The 15,461-nt window shown below is 33.5% G+C and overlaps 1 protein-coding gene across 1 annotated transcript; it reads right to left on the bottom strand.

Moving 5' to 3' along the window:
* Positions 1-309: 309 nt before the first annotated feature.
* On the bottom strand, positions 310-14,196 carry LOC138323650 (caspase-3-like). Its single transcript, XM_069268416.1, is given in 7 exon segments — positions 310-3,710; positions 3,712-3,881; positions 7,902-8,043; positions 8,590-8,765; positions 10,136-10,386; positions 11,414-11,507; positions 14,054-14,196. Coding segments are annotated over 7 exon segments (927 nt in total). The 5' UTR covers positions 14,082-14,196; the 3' UTR covers positions 310-3,644.
* Between the last annotated feature and the right edge of the window lie 1,265 nt (positions 14,197-15,461).

The raw sequence follows: 15,461 nt of genomic DNA, 5'->3' as shown, positions 1-15,461 counted from the left end.
TTAAACTAATAAAACCCAACTCTGCTAATTTATTTTTCAATTTGAATTACCATTGCTACTCAAAGTCAAACATGGCAACAAAATTAAGAGGTCAAATATAAAATAAATCAGTTTTCAAAATTTTGCAGATAAAATTCCTAAAATCGTAGTAAAATGTCCCACAAAATTGTGAAAATATTCCTGCGAAATCAACTGCCTACCTATATAGTAATTTCCTTCATTCAATCAGCTAGTTCAATACCGGTAACAACGTGGCATTGGCTTTAATTAATTATCAATTATTAAAAATCAATAAATCAACACAATATCAACAGATACATATTTTATTTCATAAATAAATGATATTCATTCTAAGCCACATCAAATCAAGCTCTAATACAACAAAGGTTTTATTTCCAAAAGTTCAGGAGAAGAAGTCCAAAATATATTGCAAAGACCTTCTGGTTCAAGCAGCACTTATGTGAAGTATTAGTATTCAGCATTCCATTTTCAGTTTTGGCTCTGATCAAATGAACATCAATATATCACTATCTTTACCAGAGAAGTGGACAACTTTAACAAATGATCCAGTTGGGTATCATTCTCAGGTAACACTGACCTGACATGATAACTGTGTTACTACCAATATTTTTAACGTGGAACACTGCAGATACTAATAATGGATATCCATATGGACATATCTTAATATTTTACTTAAGTAATATCGATCACCAAAGGACGAACACATTCAATAGTAAATAAGAGATTGAAAGTATATATAGTTTCTCTCATCATTGAAATTGTAACCCTGATCAAAGCTCTGAGCTGCAGTAAAGAAGTAAAATATTTACATACAAATGTATATAAAGAGGAGGCAGTGTAATCTATACACAATTATCTTAGAATATATTGTCATGAACACAACTGTACTGACTCTCTAATGTAGTTGTTGAAAATATATTAGACATACAATGTATACAGGTATCCTATTGCAAAAACTAAAATCAAGTGAATTCAGAGATTTGTTTGTAGTCATGCATTTGCAAACTCTAAAGTCACCAGAAGTATTTTGAAATTGTGTTTATACATAAAGTAAGAGCCAATTCTTAAAGAATTGTTGGTAAATTACTTCAAAATTTATAGAAAATAATTATGATATTAATTTTGTTTTGCCTTCATCATTTTTTTAATCAAGTAGGGCAACTGTCTTACAAAAATATGCACAGATAAAAACAAACAACGAAATATAAAGGAAACAAAATAATATACTATATCGTACTGGTCTTATATTATGTTTTCAGTAATTTTTGGCCCATTTTCATCTGCTAGGAGTTTATAAAGCAAAGTGTGGACAACATTCCAATGGAATTTACAGTAACAATACTCATCATTATACATTCACACAAACTAAAGAGCTGAATAAGCTACTATAGTAATAATGTACAACAATTATTTTACATAGTGCAAGTTCTTAAATCATATATAAAAAGCAGGGAATAAATATATACCGTATATATTGACATAAAATTAATATGATTGACTGCAAATGAAACAAAAATGCCAGTAAAACGGTGAGTGAAATGAACATCTTAACTTGATCATTATATAACATGAATGTAGGAGAGAGAAAAATATAACAAGAACAACTAACTTAGTCATATTCAAATACATATATGTATTCTATATTTAACATGTTCAGAGTTGTCTGCTCTTGACAAGCAGTATAAAGACCTCCTTCACCCCCATCATTCAATAATGAACTATTCCAGAATGAGAAGTAAAAGAGGTCCCTTGAGTTTTAAGGGGTGATTGTGATTTAAGTTTATGATGTAGGCTAGCAATAAAGTGATTACCCAGCTTACAAGGGCAGATAACTCTGTGTAATGCAGAGACTGGAAGCATCTCACTTTCGACTTTCCTCAACAGATTTGACTAGTACCAATAAAGAACATCACTTGTGTATCTATTCTCCGGTGTATATAGCCATAATTGATTATTAGATCTATTTTTATCACATACAAACTCAGCTGGAGCTATATGCTAGTGGATAGGTGCAAAGGCCATTGAACTGCATACTTTTCCTCTGACAAAATATTCGGTAATACATTGTTCCTGTATTTGTGAAGAAATATCAATGATATAAATAACCCAAATTACTGATTACCAATCAAATCATGACCTGAACCTATATATAATGCCGTAATCATTTTATTTTTTAGAGCATACATGTTTTGTTAAAATCAAACAATTAGAAAAGGAAGAAAAAATCCAAGCAATATGAATAGGCTTATGTGACATTATTTACTAATGTTGAGGTAATCATTTAATTAGAACATTTGTTGAAATATTTCACTTAAGAAAATGTGAAATAAAAGATCAACACAAAGAGATATTCATTTCATAAACATGAACAAGAAAACATCAACAAAATAGAGACAAATACATGTATGTACAGTGTGCACTGACAATATTTACCTTCATGAAATATTTTTACAACCTAATTTTCTGAAGAAGAGAAAAAATCTAATTAGCCATCCTCAGAATCCTCTTTTACATCTTTATTATACACACCAATAAAACTTCAATTTAATCATGACTTTTTGCAATTTAAATCTGAGAAATGAGTATGAAATTTGAAAATTGAAAATACTCATTACACAAGGAAGAGTAATTCATATTTCAATATGTTATCTTTCTAATTAAAGCCAGGAAGTTTTCTATATGATTAGTTTGCCATAATATGTAGAAATTTGGTGAATTAGCAAATAATGAAATACAGACAAATGAAAGGTCATAAGACTTTGTAATATCAAGCAATGTTTCTGGTACATGTATATAAAATGAAAAAAGTAATAAAATAGAGATAATAAAGAAAACAAAAACCAAAACATATCAAAAGGCTGAAGATATATTTAACAGCAAAAATAGTAAAGAAAGGGGGTGTGTGTTCTTGTTTGTTCCGTACATACTGATGAATGCTACTACCAACATTCCAGGGGTTAATTTTTACGATCAATGTAATAATGTAAAGGATACTAACAATTAATTAACAGAGGTAATCGTTAGTTCTAATCTCATTAATATTGTTAATGTATTCAATCATATTGACTTAATCAGCTTGTTATCATATTTAAAAAACTTATTTAGAAAAGATATTCACATCTCATTTATTAGACGGTATGATATATATTTATTATATAGATTTTGAAAATCTTTAGATTGTCACTCATAAGGCTATATATCTATAAACCAAGTAGCATGAATTTCTCACATTTTTTTTTTCAATCTTCCTTAACAGATAACTTTTCGTCTTTATACTATCATGTGACCATCAACATAGTATCTGACAGCATACTAACAAATATCTAAAACAGATGCATATGTTTTCTATAAAATATGTTGTTATCAGCAAGGGAATATGAGCCTTAACAAATATACCACATTTGAAAATTAAAACAATATTCAATATATATAACATAGGAAAAGTGTATTTATACTACCTTTCCATGGTGATTTTCCAAAAACATAACATAACAGTTCATTTCCATACATATTTATCTCTCTCTCAATTTCTATCCTTTATCATATAGCCATCCTTATCAATGCTTATTAGAGCAGAGCCGTTTTCCTGCTCAATTCATTTAAAACTAAACTTAAACAGAGAGTTACTTGGGAGTAAAATATATCTCCTTGGTAAGCATTGAGGTTATACAAGGAATTTGTTTTTTTAAATGCCATACGAGGGTCGGATGTCTGTGACTGGAATTGGTAGGCAACTTTGCGGTTAACTACGGTGAGCAGACGTAAGAAATCTAGGTCTTGTAACTTCTTATCCTCCAAGGCACTTGATAAAGCTTGAATAAACCATGATCCGTTGGTTGAGTTCCGCCATGAATAATATCCTGTCAAACAAAAATTTTACTGAATAAATACCATTAAACAAGAGGCCCATGGGCCTTAATGGTCACCTGAGTTAGAATATATAATGAAACAAATAATGAAACAATTTAAAGACATATAAACTCTATATGCTGGGTCTTGAAGTTGGTCAGTGATTTTATAAATTTGACCTTTTTAGACTATGAAGAGTATATTTTGCTTACATCAAACCTGTGAACTTAGAGGTATTTTTTTTTTAAATTTTAATCAATTTGACCCTGTTAAATTTGGTCCTGCCCCTCTGGTCCCCCAGGGGATCATCAAGGACAGATATGGATGTTAAAATGCTATATCTTAGGCTAATAATTTCCAATCAAGTGTTGACTAATTCCTACGAAAATTGGGCAAATAAATGTTCACAAATATGTTTTTCTCCTATATAAACTAAAGTAAACTTGACCCCTCCCCCAGGGGGTAACGTGAGACCCCAAGGTCATATAATTCACAGTTTTTATAAAAATCCCTGAAGACCTTTCCATCTATAATTATTTGATTCTACTATATCCAGAATTTTAGAAGATTTTTGAAGTTTTAGCCTATTTAACCCTTTTTTTTTAGCCCCGCCCCTCTGCCCCAGGGGGTCGGCCAGGACCAATGTGGATATAATATTCAAAATGTTATCTCAGGCTAATAATTCTAACCAAGTTTGACTCGTTTCCAATGAAAATTGAGCAAAAAATGTTCATAAATGTGTTTTCCCCTATATAAACTATAGTTAACTTGACCCCCTCCCCAGGGGGAAATGTGAGACCCCAGGGTCATAATAATTCACAATTTTTGTAAAGGACCTTAAGACCTTTTTATTTATGAAAAGTATTTGTTTCTACCATTTCCAGAATTTCAGAAGAAGATTTTTGAAGTTTTAGCCTATTTGACCCATTTTTAGCCCCGCCCCTCTGCCCCCAGGGGATCGGCCAGAATCAATGTGGATATGATATTAAAATGCTATCTCAGGCTAATAATTCTAACCAAGTTTGACTCGTTTCCAATGAAAATTGAGCAAAAAATGCTCATAAATGTGTTTTCCCTATATAAACTATAGTAAACTTGACTCCCTCCCCAGGGGAAAACGTGAGACCCCAGGGTCATATAATTCACAATTTTTGTAAAGGACCTTAAGACCTTTCTATTTATGAAAAGTATTTGATTCTACCATTTCCAGAATTTCAGAAGAAGATTTTTGAAGTTTTAGCCTATTTGATCCCTTTTGACCCCGCCCCTAAGGCCCCTGGAGGTCAGTCATAGAAAATTTGTTAGTAGGATTAAATGGCCATCTCATACTGATAATTCTGACAACATTTGACTCATTTCCTATTACAAATGACCAAATAATGCGCAAAAAATGTGTTTTCTCAATATAAAGTATAGTAAACTTAACCCCCTCCCCAGGGGGAAACTAGAGACCCCAGGGTCATATAATTCACAATTTTTGTAAAAGGACCTTAAGACCTTTCTATCTATGAAGAGTATTTGATTCTACCACATCTGTGAGTGGAGAGAAGAAGATTTTTGAAATTTTACTCAATTTTACCCCTTTTGGCCCCTCCCACAGTCCCCTGGGGGGTGGGGACCATATAATTCACAATTTTGATTGGCCTTATGCCTTAGAAGGTTTGTGCAAAATTTCATTGAAATTGCTTCAGCAGTTTTGGAGAAGAAGTCGAAAATGTAAATTGTTTACGGACATACGACGGACGACGCACGACGACGGACAAAAGGTGATTAGAATAGGTCACTTGAGACTTCGTCTCAGGTGACCTAAAAAGTTCAATCTTTGTTAAATGCATGAATCAACCAACTGAATCTCAATCATGTTCCTTTTTAAATCAACAAAAGCGATCACAAAAACATGTTAGGAGAGAAATTAGAATCCACAAACTGACAAATTATTACTGGGTACCAAATTCTGACCTAGATTAACAACAGATTGACCACCAGACTTCCTGGAAATAATTAACTAGACAGAACACACACACAAGACTTATACAAACAACAGACTGACCACAAGGCAGACCAACAGGCTGACCACCAGTCAGACCACTAAACTAACCACAAACAACATTAATTAACAGATCCACTAAACTGACTGACCACAAGACAGACCACTTAACTGACTGACCACAAGACTGACCACTTAACTGACTGACAACCAGACAGACCCCTAAACTGACTGACAACCAGATATAGACCACTTAACTGACTGACAACCAGATAGACCACTTAACTGACTGACAACCAGACAGACCCCTAAACTGACTGACAACCAGATAGACCACTTAACTGACTGACAACCAGATAGACCACTTAACTGACTGACAACCAGACAGACATCTAAACTAACCACAAACAACAGATCCACTAAACTGACTGACCACAAGACAGACCACTAAACTGACTGACCACAAGACTTACCACTTAACTGACTGACAACCAGACAGACATCTAAACAATCTGATTAAAATACAGATCCTTATAACCACTCCGTTCAACATAGGATCTGACAATACCCGATATGGGGTCACGTTCGGATGACCTTTTATCACGTGTATTCCAGATCAAATACATTTTCTACACATTTCTACGTGAATTGTTAACGCCATTTCGTCCCAGTAAGCATATACATTTAGAAGTGTAGTGCCCTTTGGGCGAGATGACTACGCACACGAAAATTATTCGGACAGTTTTTTCGAACTAGTTCGTCCCCAGTCAAGATTCTGGCAGTGCAAATTTGATTGGCCATTTCCAAAGGTCATCCTGACGTGACCCCTAATGGGATGTTCTCAGATCCTCATATCAAACGTAGTGATAATAAGGATCTGTATTTTAATCAGATTGACATCTAAACTAACCACAAACAACAGATCCACTAAACTGACTGACCACAAGACTGACCACTTAACTGACTGACAATCAGACAGACCATTAAACTGACTGACCACAAGACTGACAACTAAACTAATCAAAAACAACAGTTCCACTAAACTGACTGACCACAAGACAGACCACTAAACTGACTGACAACCAGACAGACCACTAAACTGACTGACAACCAGACAGACCACTAAACTGACTGACAACTAGATAGACCACTTAACTGACCACAAACAACAGACTGACCACCAGACAGACCACTTAACTGAACACAAACAACAGATCCACAAAATTGACTGACAACCAGACAGACCACTAAACTGACTGACAACCAGATAGACCACTTAAACTGACTGACAACCAGATAGACCACTAAACTGACTGACAACCAGATAGACCACTTAACTGACTGACAACCAGATAGACCACTTAACTGACTGACAACCAGATAGACCACTTAACTGACTGACAACCAGATAGACCACTAAACTGACTGACAACCAGATAGACCACTTAACTGACCACAAACAACAGACTGACCACAAGACAGACCACTAAACTGACCACAAACAACAGATCCACTAAACTGACTGAACACAAGACAGACCACTACTGACCACAAACAGACTGACCACACAAAAACAGACCACTAAACTGACCACAAACAACATATCCACTAAACTGATTGACCACAAGACAGACCACTAAACTGACTGACAACCAGACAGACCAATAAACTGACCACAAACAACAGATTGATCGTCAGATAGACAAACAGACTGACCACAAACAACAGATTGACTACAAGACTTAAAACTATTGACTACAAATAAAGACTGAAATATAGACTGAACACAAACAACAAACTGAAACACCACATTGAACACAAACTATAGACTGAATTCACACAGCACTGACCACTAGACTGAACATAAACAACAGATTGAACACTAAACTGAACATAAACAACAGACTGAATTCACACAGCACTGACGACTAGACTGAACACAAACTACAGATTAAACACCAAACTGAACACAAAAAATGGACTGAATGCACACAGCAATGACCACTAGACTGAACACAAAAAACAGACTGAATACCAAACTTACCAGGAACAACAGAGTAGGCTACAAGGAAATCGGCCTCAGCAGGGATGGACTGTGTTCTAACAGGACGGTCAACTTCCATCACTCCTTCTGCATCAGTGACTGTTAGATTCTCACCATCATCAAACTGGGAACCTCTACACGCCTAAAAAGATGAATCACAAGTATTCAATCAATCATCAGTCTTTCTCCTGTAAAGTCTGAGGTTAAGGTAAGTTGATTATCACTAAAATTTTGTAATCTGAACAAGCTATCTTCCAATAATACAAACCATTCTACCATAAGTATTCTTGTATATATGTAACCTGGTCAATACTAGCCGCAATATATCGCTCGGCTAGAGAGAACTTCTCTTTAGCTCGATCGGTTGAGCGTCAGACTAGTAATCCAGAGGTCCCGAGTTCGATCCCTGGCAGAGGCAGGTATTAAATTTATTGTAAATCCTGCACCCTGCTACATATACATTCACACAAATGGATACAACAGAACCACCATAAGTGCATTTACTCATTTGACAACAACATCTGCTAAATTAATTAATGAATATGAAGTTGATTTCATTTGCAATTTCAAAAGTTTATGATATATGAACACGTATATGAATTGACAATTTTTTTTATAGATTAGCAGTAAAATCAATAACCTTATTCATATATCTCCTGATCAGATTTACATATCACAAATAACTCACCTGTATAGCAAATATTTTTGGCTTGCCTGCCAGACTAGGGCATTTGTTTCCCTTGAAAGGTTCAAACAATTTTTTGACCTCGACTGACCCCTCGGTCCCGAACACCACTCCATCCTCACCATGACTCAGAACGACCACAAACAGACAGTCGCAGTCATTGTGATCTTCTAATGACACTGGTAAAATAAAATATTTACAATCAACAATTTAAATCATGGTTTAATTAGTTCTAAATGATCTGTGTTGTAATCCATACATTCCGTTAGGGTTGGAAGTGTATTTCTCATGCAACTGGCATGTTCAGCCACGTCATACGACCATGTCATAAATATCTAAGACACACATAGTAACACTATTGTGACATTACAGGTAATAATGCCCTCATAATCAAAACATGACTTCGTATTATTGTTTCAGTAGATAGAAATATCAAATGCAAACCTGTTTCAGCCACTCTTATACAGAAACAAAATTGAAAGTTTTGTCTATATTTCCATAAATACTAGTTGTATGATAACTAGAATCTTACACTTGTGGTTTTTAAATATATTATTAAACTTGTTTAATAATTTGATATGTAACTTGTGTAAGATCCTCTACTGGGGGTATATAAAATATAAACTGTCCTTCAAAAGTTCTGTTACATACCTGGTATGTTAAAATTTGCTAGCAATTTATCTCAAGAAAACTCCCGAAAAACAATTAATGGGTTTGAGAACGTAAATAAGTTGATAAATAATATATACTGATGCCTGTATTAAAAAGGTTTACGTATTTATGTACTATATGTACAACTGCATGTGTAACAGAGCTTTTGGAGGGTAGTGTATATAGGATCACCATTGTACAAACCTTCTGGTATCTTATGAACACCTGAATATTTACACCATAGCAACACATCATTGCATTCTTCACATTATGAGATTATGACATCTATAGGTGTCAAAGTCAATAGTCAAGCTGATTTATTTTGAAACAGAAACTTCTGTACAAGATATCTCTTAAACCCTTTAGCAAGAATTACCAGGTACTTATTTATATATATACACACATCTGTGATAGAATATCAAAATATTCTAATTACCAGGTACTTATTTATATATATACACACATCTGTGATAGAATATCAAAATATTCTAATTACCAGGTACTTATTTATATATATACACACATCTGTGATAGAATATCAAAATATTCTAATTACCAGGTACTTATGTACACACATCTGTGACAAAATATCAAGATACATATGTTTTCTAATTACCAGGTACTTTATGTACATACATCTATGGAAAACATATTGAGATTTTAAATGTTCAATTAGTATTGGGTTATCATCAGCCACAGCAATAGTTTAGAATTTTTTCTTACTTTATCTCTTCCTACAAGCTGGATACATAGAAGGTAAACTAAGTTCAATCACCTTTTCCTAGGTAATTATAAACACCTAAACTTGGCACATCCTCAAATGACCTTAGCTATTAATAGAATTTTATAAACAAACCAATAAACACTTAGGCCATGATAACAACTAACCCCAACTTACAATTAGTTAAAATATCTTGCATCTTTTTAGCTGTTAAATTGTGTTCGAGTGTCACATCGAAGTCAAGTTCTTGGAGTCTTTGGTACATGACTGATGCATCCACATCTGTCCCCTTCCTGTCGCCAAGTCCCATGTTGCCTCTGAATTCCTTGTTATTGATGATGACAGCTTTTCCACGTCTAGCGTGGTCCATTTTGTAGTAAGGACTATTGAGTTCTGCCTCTGTTAATATGGTCGTTCTAGCGACAGGCCTACCATTGAAACATAGAATAAATAAATAAATAGATTAAATTATAAATGTTTGATCATTTTATAAATAAGTGATAATGAATTTTAAAGTGAACATATACTGAGTTTAAGCTTGTGATGTATCATAATATTAATGTGTTCCTTTAATCATTGCTTTTTTCGATCCTTTGGAAGACATTAATACTTTTGCCAGAAATATTTCACTGTGATTATGATTAATCAATTATTTAAATACAACTAATGTCAAATTCGCTAGCCAAGGGTATTTAGTCCGATTCTCTTCCTACTACCCTTGGCTTCACTTTACTTTCACTTCAGAACTGGTGTTCCCGCACTGCGCCAACTGCTGGAACACCGCAGTTGCGCCCCTTCCATTAACGTAATAAGCAACCAATTAAAAAGCTTGTATCATTGTTGTATGGTTGAAAAAAATGGCAGCACCCTATAAAACACTCATGTTGTTTGCAAAAGATTCAAAATACCAAAGATTAATATGTGCGTGAGTCATTTAAATTGTTTATTAGGAAGTTCGGACACTAGTTTTGTGTTTCATGCTTAAGTTCCGCAGTGTCCAATTTTGTTACAAGATCACAGTATATCTTTGAATTGTTTACTTTGTGAAACATAAACCATGCACATACTTTCCAATCTGTTTGGAGAGCAACGTCTCCAAGATGTTTATTTAGCTGGTCTAAAACATCTAATTGATTAAATAGACAGTAATATAACGTTGCTAGGAGTTGCTGTTGACAGGCATGACATGCCTGATGCCTGAATATACAAATGTAGGTCACTATACTATCGCTTCAGTTCAGTTTTGTTGACATATCAAAGCCGCGTTTTCATTGGTCGCCTAAACCTAGCCGCATCTAATCAGAATTTAAAAGCAAAAACACCTATTCTGAAGTGAGATGTGCCAAGAGTAGTTGGAAGAGAATCAGACTAAATACCCTTGGCTAGCGAAGTTGAACTAATGTTAGAAAAAAAACCACCAGATCACAAGGATGGTAAATGATATAATAGACTTACGTTCTGAATTTTTCCTTTGAGGATATTCCTCCATAACCAGTTCCATACCTAGCATCTGTGTCTGACACAGGGTTAGGGTTTGCATCTGTCACATCTGAAGAAATTAAAGTAAGCTTTGACATTTGATAATTTAACAAAGCGTCAAGGTGACCGAAATATGAATACCACACAGGTAACAGATAATCAAAGACACATATGCTATATACACTGCATGGTTATGTAACAAGTGTGTTCACTCCACTTTAAATGGGTCAATTTATGATATTGTATTTTGAACATCTACATATTCGACCCAATAAGCACCCAAGGGTGCTTGAAAAAATTGAAATAAATAAGAGGGCAATTAGTAGAACAAAATTTTGGAGTAGTCATTCATAAAATCATAGCACAAAGTAGGTAAGCAATTAATCATTTTGAAAAAGAAATCAATAATGAAATCCACACTTTAATATTTCATGTCTGAATTTAATTCAAGGCCTAAACAGGGGAAAGGGTGCTTATAGGGATGGGGGCACTTATTGGATCGAAAACAGTATATTGATTGAATATTTGCTTGTACCCCAATATGTAACCAGGCAATGCCTGAATTAAAAATCAATGATAATAATTAAAACAAATAACATAAACAAAACAAGACACAGTCCCCAATCGTTTATTGTTAAAAACAAAGTACAATATGGTAGGAAATTGATATCACAAAACAGTAAACAAATCAGGGGGGTTACTTTGTACACAGGGTTTTAAATACTCCTGTCCTTTGTACTTCTAAAAGGTTTGAAATTCAGGAGTCCCATCTAAAATCAATAATTATGCCTGCATTTGATAGCCAAAGACATCAAAAACCTGCATCTACAAAAACTTAATACACAAGCTAAGTATCATGATATGTATACAACTAAATTGAGTAAACAATTAAAGTACATATACTACATAATTACCATATACCGTATTCAAGCCAATAAGAAATCATTAATATATCACTTGAAGTATTAGAGTGTTTAATTTTAATATTAATATAATAATTCAATATACTCATTTTTTCATCATTGAAAACAATGGAAGCAGTAGGTTCAACAAGTGAATACAAATAAATGCAGGTACAGTATAATATATATATTTGAAAGATAGCTAACTTCTTCCATAAAAGTTTATCTTCAATAAAATACTAAATGAGTGTGATAGGTAGTGGGGTACATAAAATAGTTGTATGATTTAATCAGTAAATCAATTATGTATATTAATTTAAGATGTATGTGTCATAGGAAATCAAGGTACATACATGTACATTACGATTTTCTAAAATTATATCCTGTCTTTATATATACAGAGAATGTCAAAAATGTTTAATTGATAATATATCTTTATTCGGGAAGTACAAAGCTGTCCTAGTTTAATATCATTATCTGTAACTTTTTATTACATGCATTTTTTTTCAACTGACAATACAATATTGCATCTTTCTCTCTTTGCACTTCAGCTAGCTAGAAAATTTTTGTTTCAATTGGTTTTCAAATATCAGTAATAAGATGGTAATTAAATTTGATCCTGAGATTTGTGTATTTTCTTAATACCATAGTTTATGAAAAATATGTACAGTAGAGAAAACAGATACTGAGAAAGTATTTTATGTAGAAAATATGTGGTATCAATTACCTACATTATATAAAGGTAGTCCATTTTACACCTAAATCTTATAAACAGATTCAAGTTTAACATAAAACTGATACACATAGATGTATATCTAGCCTGGGGTTAAATTGGGTCAAAGTAAGGATTACTAAACAAAGAAAACAAGAAAATATCCTGACAAGTGTGTTGAACAAAAAGTATCCACTTTACAACTGTCGGATCAATTACATCTATAGATACAAATGAGATATAAACAGGTAGACACTACCAAGCTACATACGTACAACTGAAGTATAGATTCTCTATGTGTGTACATGTATATAAAAAGTTGAGCTTGATAAATTTGATACATCCATGGAGTGAATAAACAATGATGGCTACATGCCAAACTGAAACTACTGGATAGTAAATGAGTTGTTTCTGAGTTCCTATTAATATTAAGTTTAATCATACTTAAATGTTAACTATATCAATTAAAATAAATGTGTTGACAATGACATAGTTAAAATTATATTACAGTAAGTAGTAGTTTAACAAAGAACAAAAAAAAAAATGTAAGTTATATACCCGAAAGGCCGAAACCCTTTATCAATTAGTAATATATGCATGCCTTATCACAAAATAGATTAGCCAGAACATATATTTTTACTAAATTAAACCTTAAGACTTATTTTTAGAAAATTGCATCACGGATCAAATTCTATCATGTTAAAAATAAACTTGTAATGTATCACGGTAGAGTAGCGTTAACCTACATTTCTTTTGTAGCAACAAAAATGGTTAATTAGCTTTTTCATTTCAATTCAAACATATTGCATAATCGCATACTGGAAATAAAGACGTAGTTGGTGAAAATACACAGGATGTAACATGGAATTCACTGATGATTTCATCGATGACATTTAATTTAAGCCAAATCAACTTTTCATAAACGTGACTTTCACAATATCACATTAACATTCTATTTATCATTTATGAAGTACATTCAACTATTAATAAGTAATGCATTACCTTTCTTCGCATCTCCTTTGTTGCTCATTGTGCTACTTCTGTGTACTGAAAGAACTTCTGGACCTCGATAGTAACAGCTTACGCTAAGTTTCTATTTTCGTTTTGATGAGTAAACTTCCGGTGAGTGTAAACTACTCACAGAGTAGGAAAGATATTCCGGAATGCATTGTGAAACGGACAGATAAAAGTTGACTTTATGTATGTTTAACTAGCTCACATATTAAAAATTATTTTCAAATCAAATGCAAATTAATTTTAGAAATTGATACGATCAGTAAAGGTAACCATTGTCGTATTTGCTAGGATTTTTTTTCTCTCACAAGGGAGGTAACTGCGTCATCCTAGCTTAACAAGAAAGTAGGCGCCATAATATTTGAGACAGAAAGAAATTACAACAAATCAGTATTGCATGAATTATTATTACAATCGGTAAGGTATATACAAGGCATTTCTTCTCATTATTTATTAGAAAAATTAGAATCCATGAAAATAACTGGGGAAATCGATATTGCACAACAGCTCTAATGTTCCAATGCCACATGTTAACTGTCAGTCTAATATTAACTAACGGTTAGCCTAGTGTTATTCAGTAGCTAGTTAAATCTTTCCAAAAGGTTCAGGTATACTAATAACACGCAAGGTACAAACCAAACTGTCCTAATGCAAATGTAATGGACTAGCATCAGATAATGAAGGGTCAGAGGTGAACACAATGACATCCTAATCCTAAAGGTGATATTAGCAGTAGACCTACTGTAACTGACTTAAAGTCCTAATAGGTAGGTGAACACAAAACCATCCAGACCTATGGATAGACTATATCATATATTATCCTCAGAGATTATATAATGTTAAAACTGATATTAATCTAAGCACTTTCAGTCCCAATGACTCAGAGGTGACAGCCTGATGATACATGTAATCCTAAAGGACACAGTATCAGACTAATAGGATCCTGTCTCAACGAACTATCTGATATCCTGTCCTAAAAGACAAATTGGTAGAATACTAACACCCTGTCCTAACTGACATTCTGTTCTAAAGGAATGAGTAGTTAACTAGCAATCTGTCCTGACTGAGATGGCAGCCTGACATCCTATCCTTAAAGAACATGGTAGCAGACTAACACCCTGTCCTAAGAAACTATCTGACATCCTATACTAAAGGACTTGGTAGCATACTAAAATTCTATCCTAAGGAACTTTCTGATATCCTTTCTTAAAGGACAATTGGTAGCAGAACAACTAAGGAAAAAATTGATATCCTATCCTAAATGACTTGGGTAGGTAACTAACAGTCTGTGAGGTGATCAATGTCATAGTCTGATATCCCAGCTGTAATTAAAGCATTGCAGGGTAGCTGAGATGATTTGTCCTTGTAGGAATGCCACATGATTTTTTAAAAAATA

This window comes from Argopecten irradians, chromosome 5 (assembly GCF_041381155.1).
Source record: "Argopecten irradians isolate NY chromosome 5, Ai_NY, whole genome shotgun sequence".
Lineage (NCBI taxonomy): Eukaryota > Metazoa > Mollusca > Bivalvia > Pectinida > Pectinidae > Argopecten > Argopecten irradians.
This window is presented reverse-complemented; position numbering and strand designations above follow the sequence as displayed.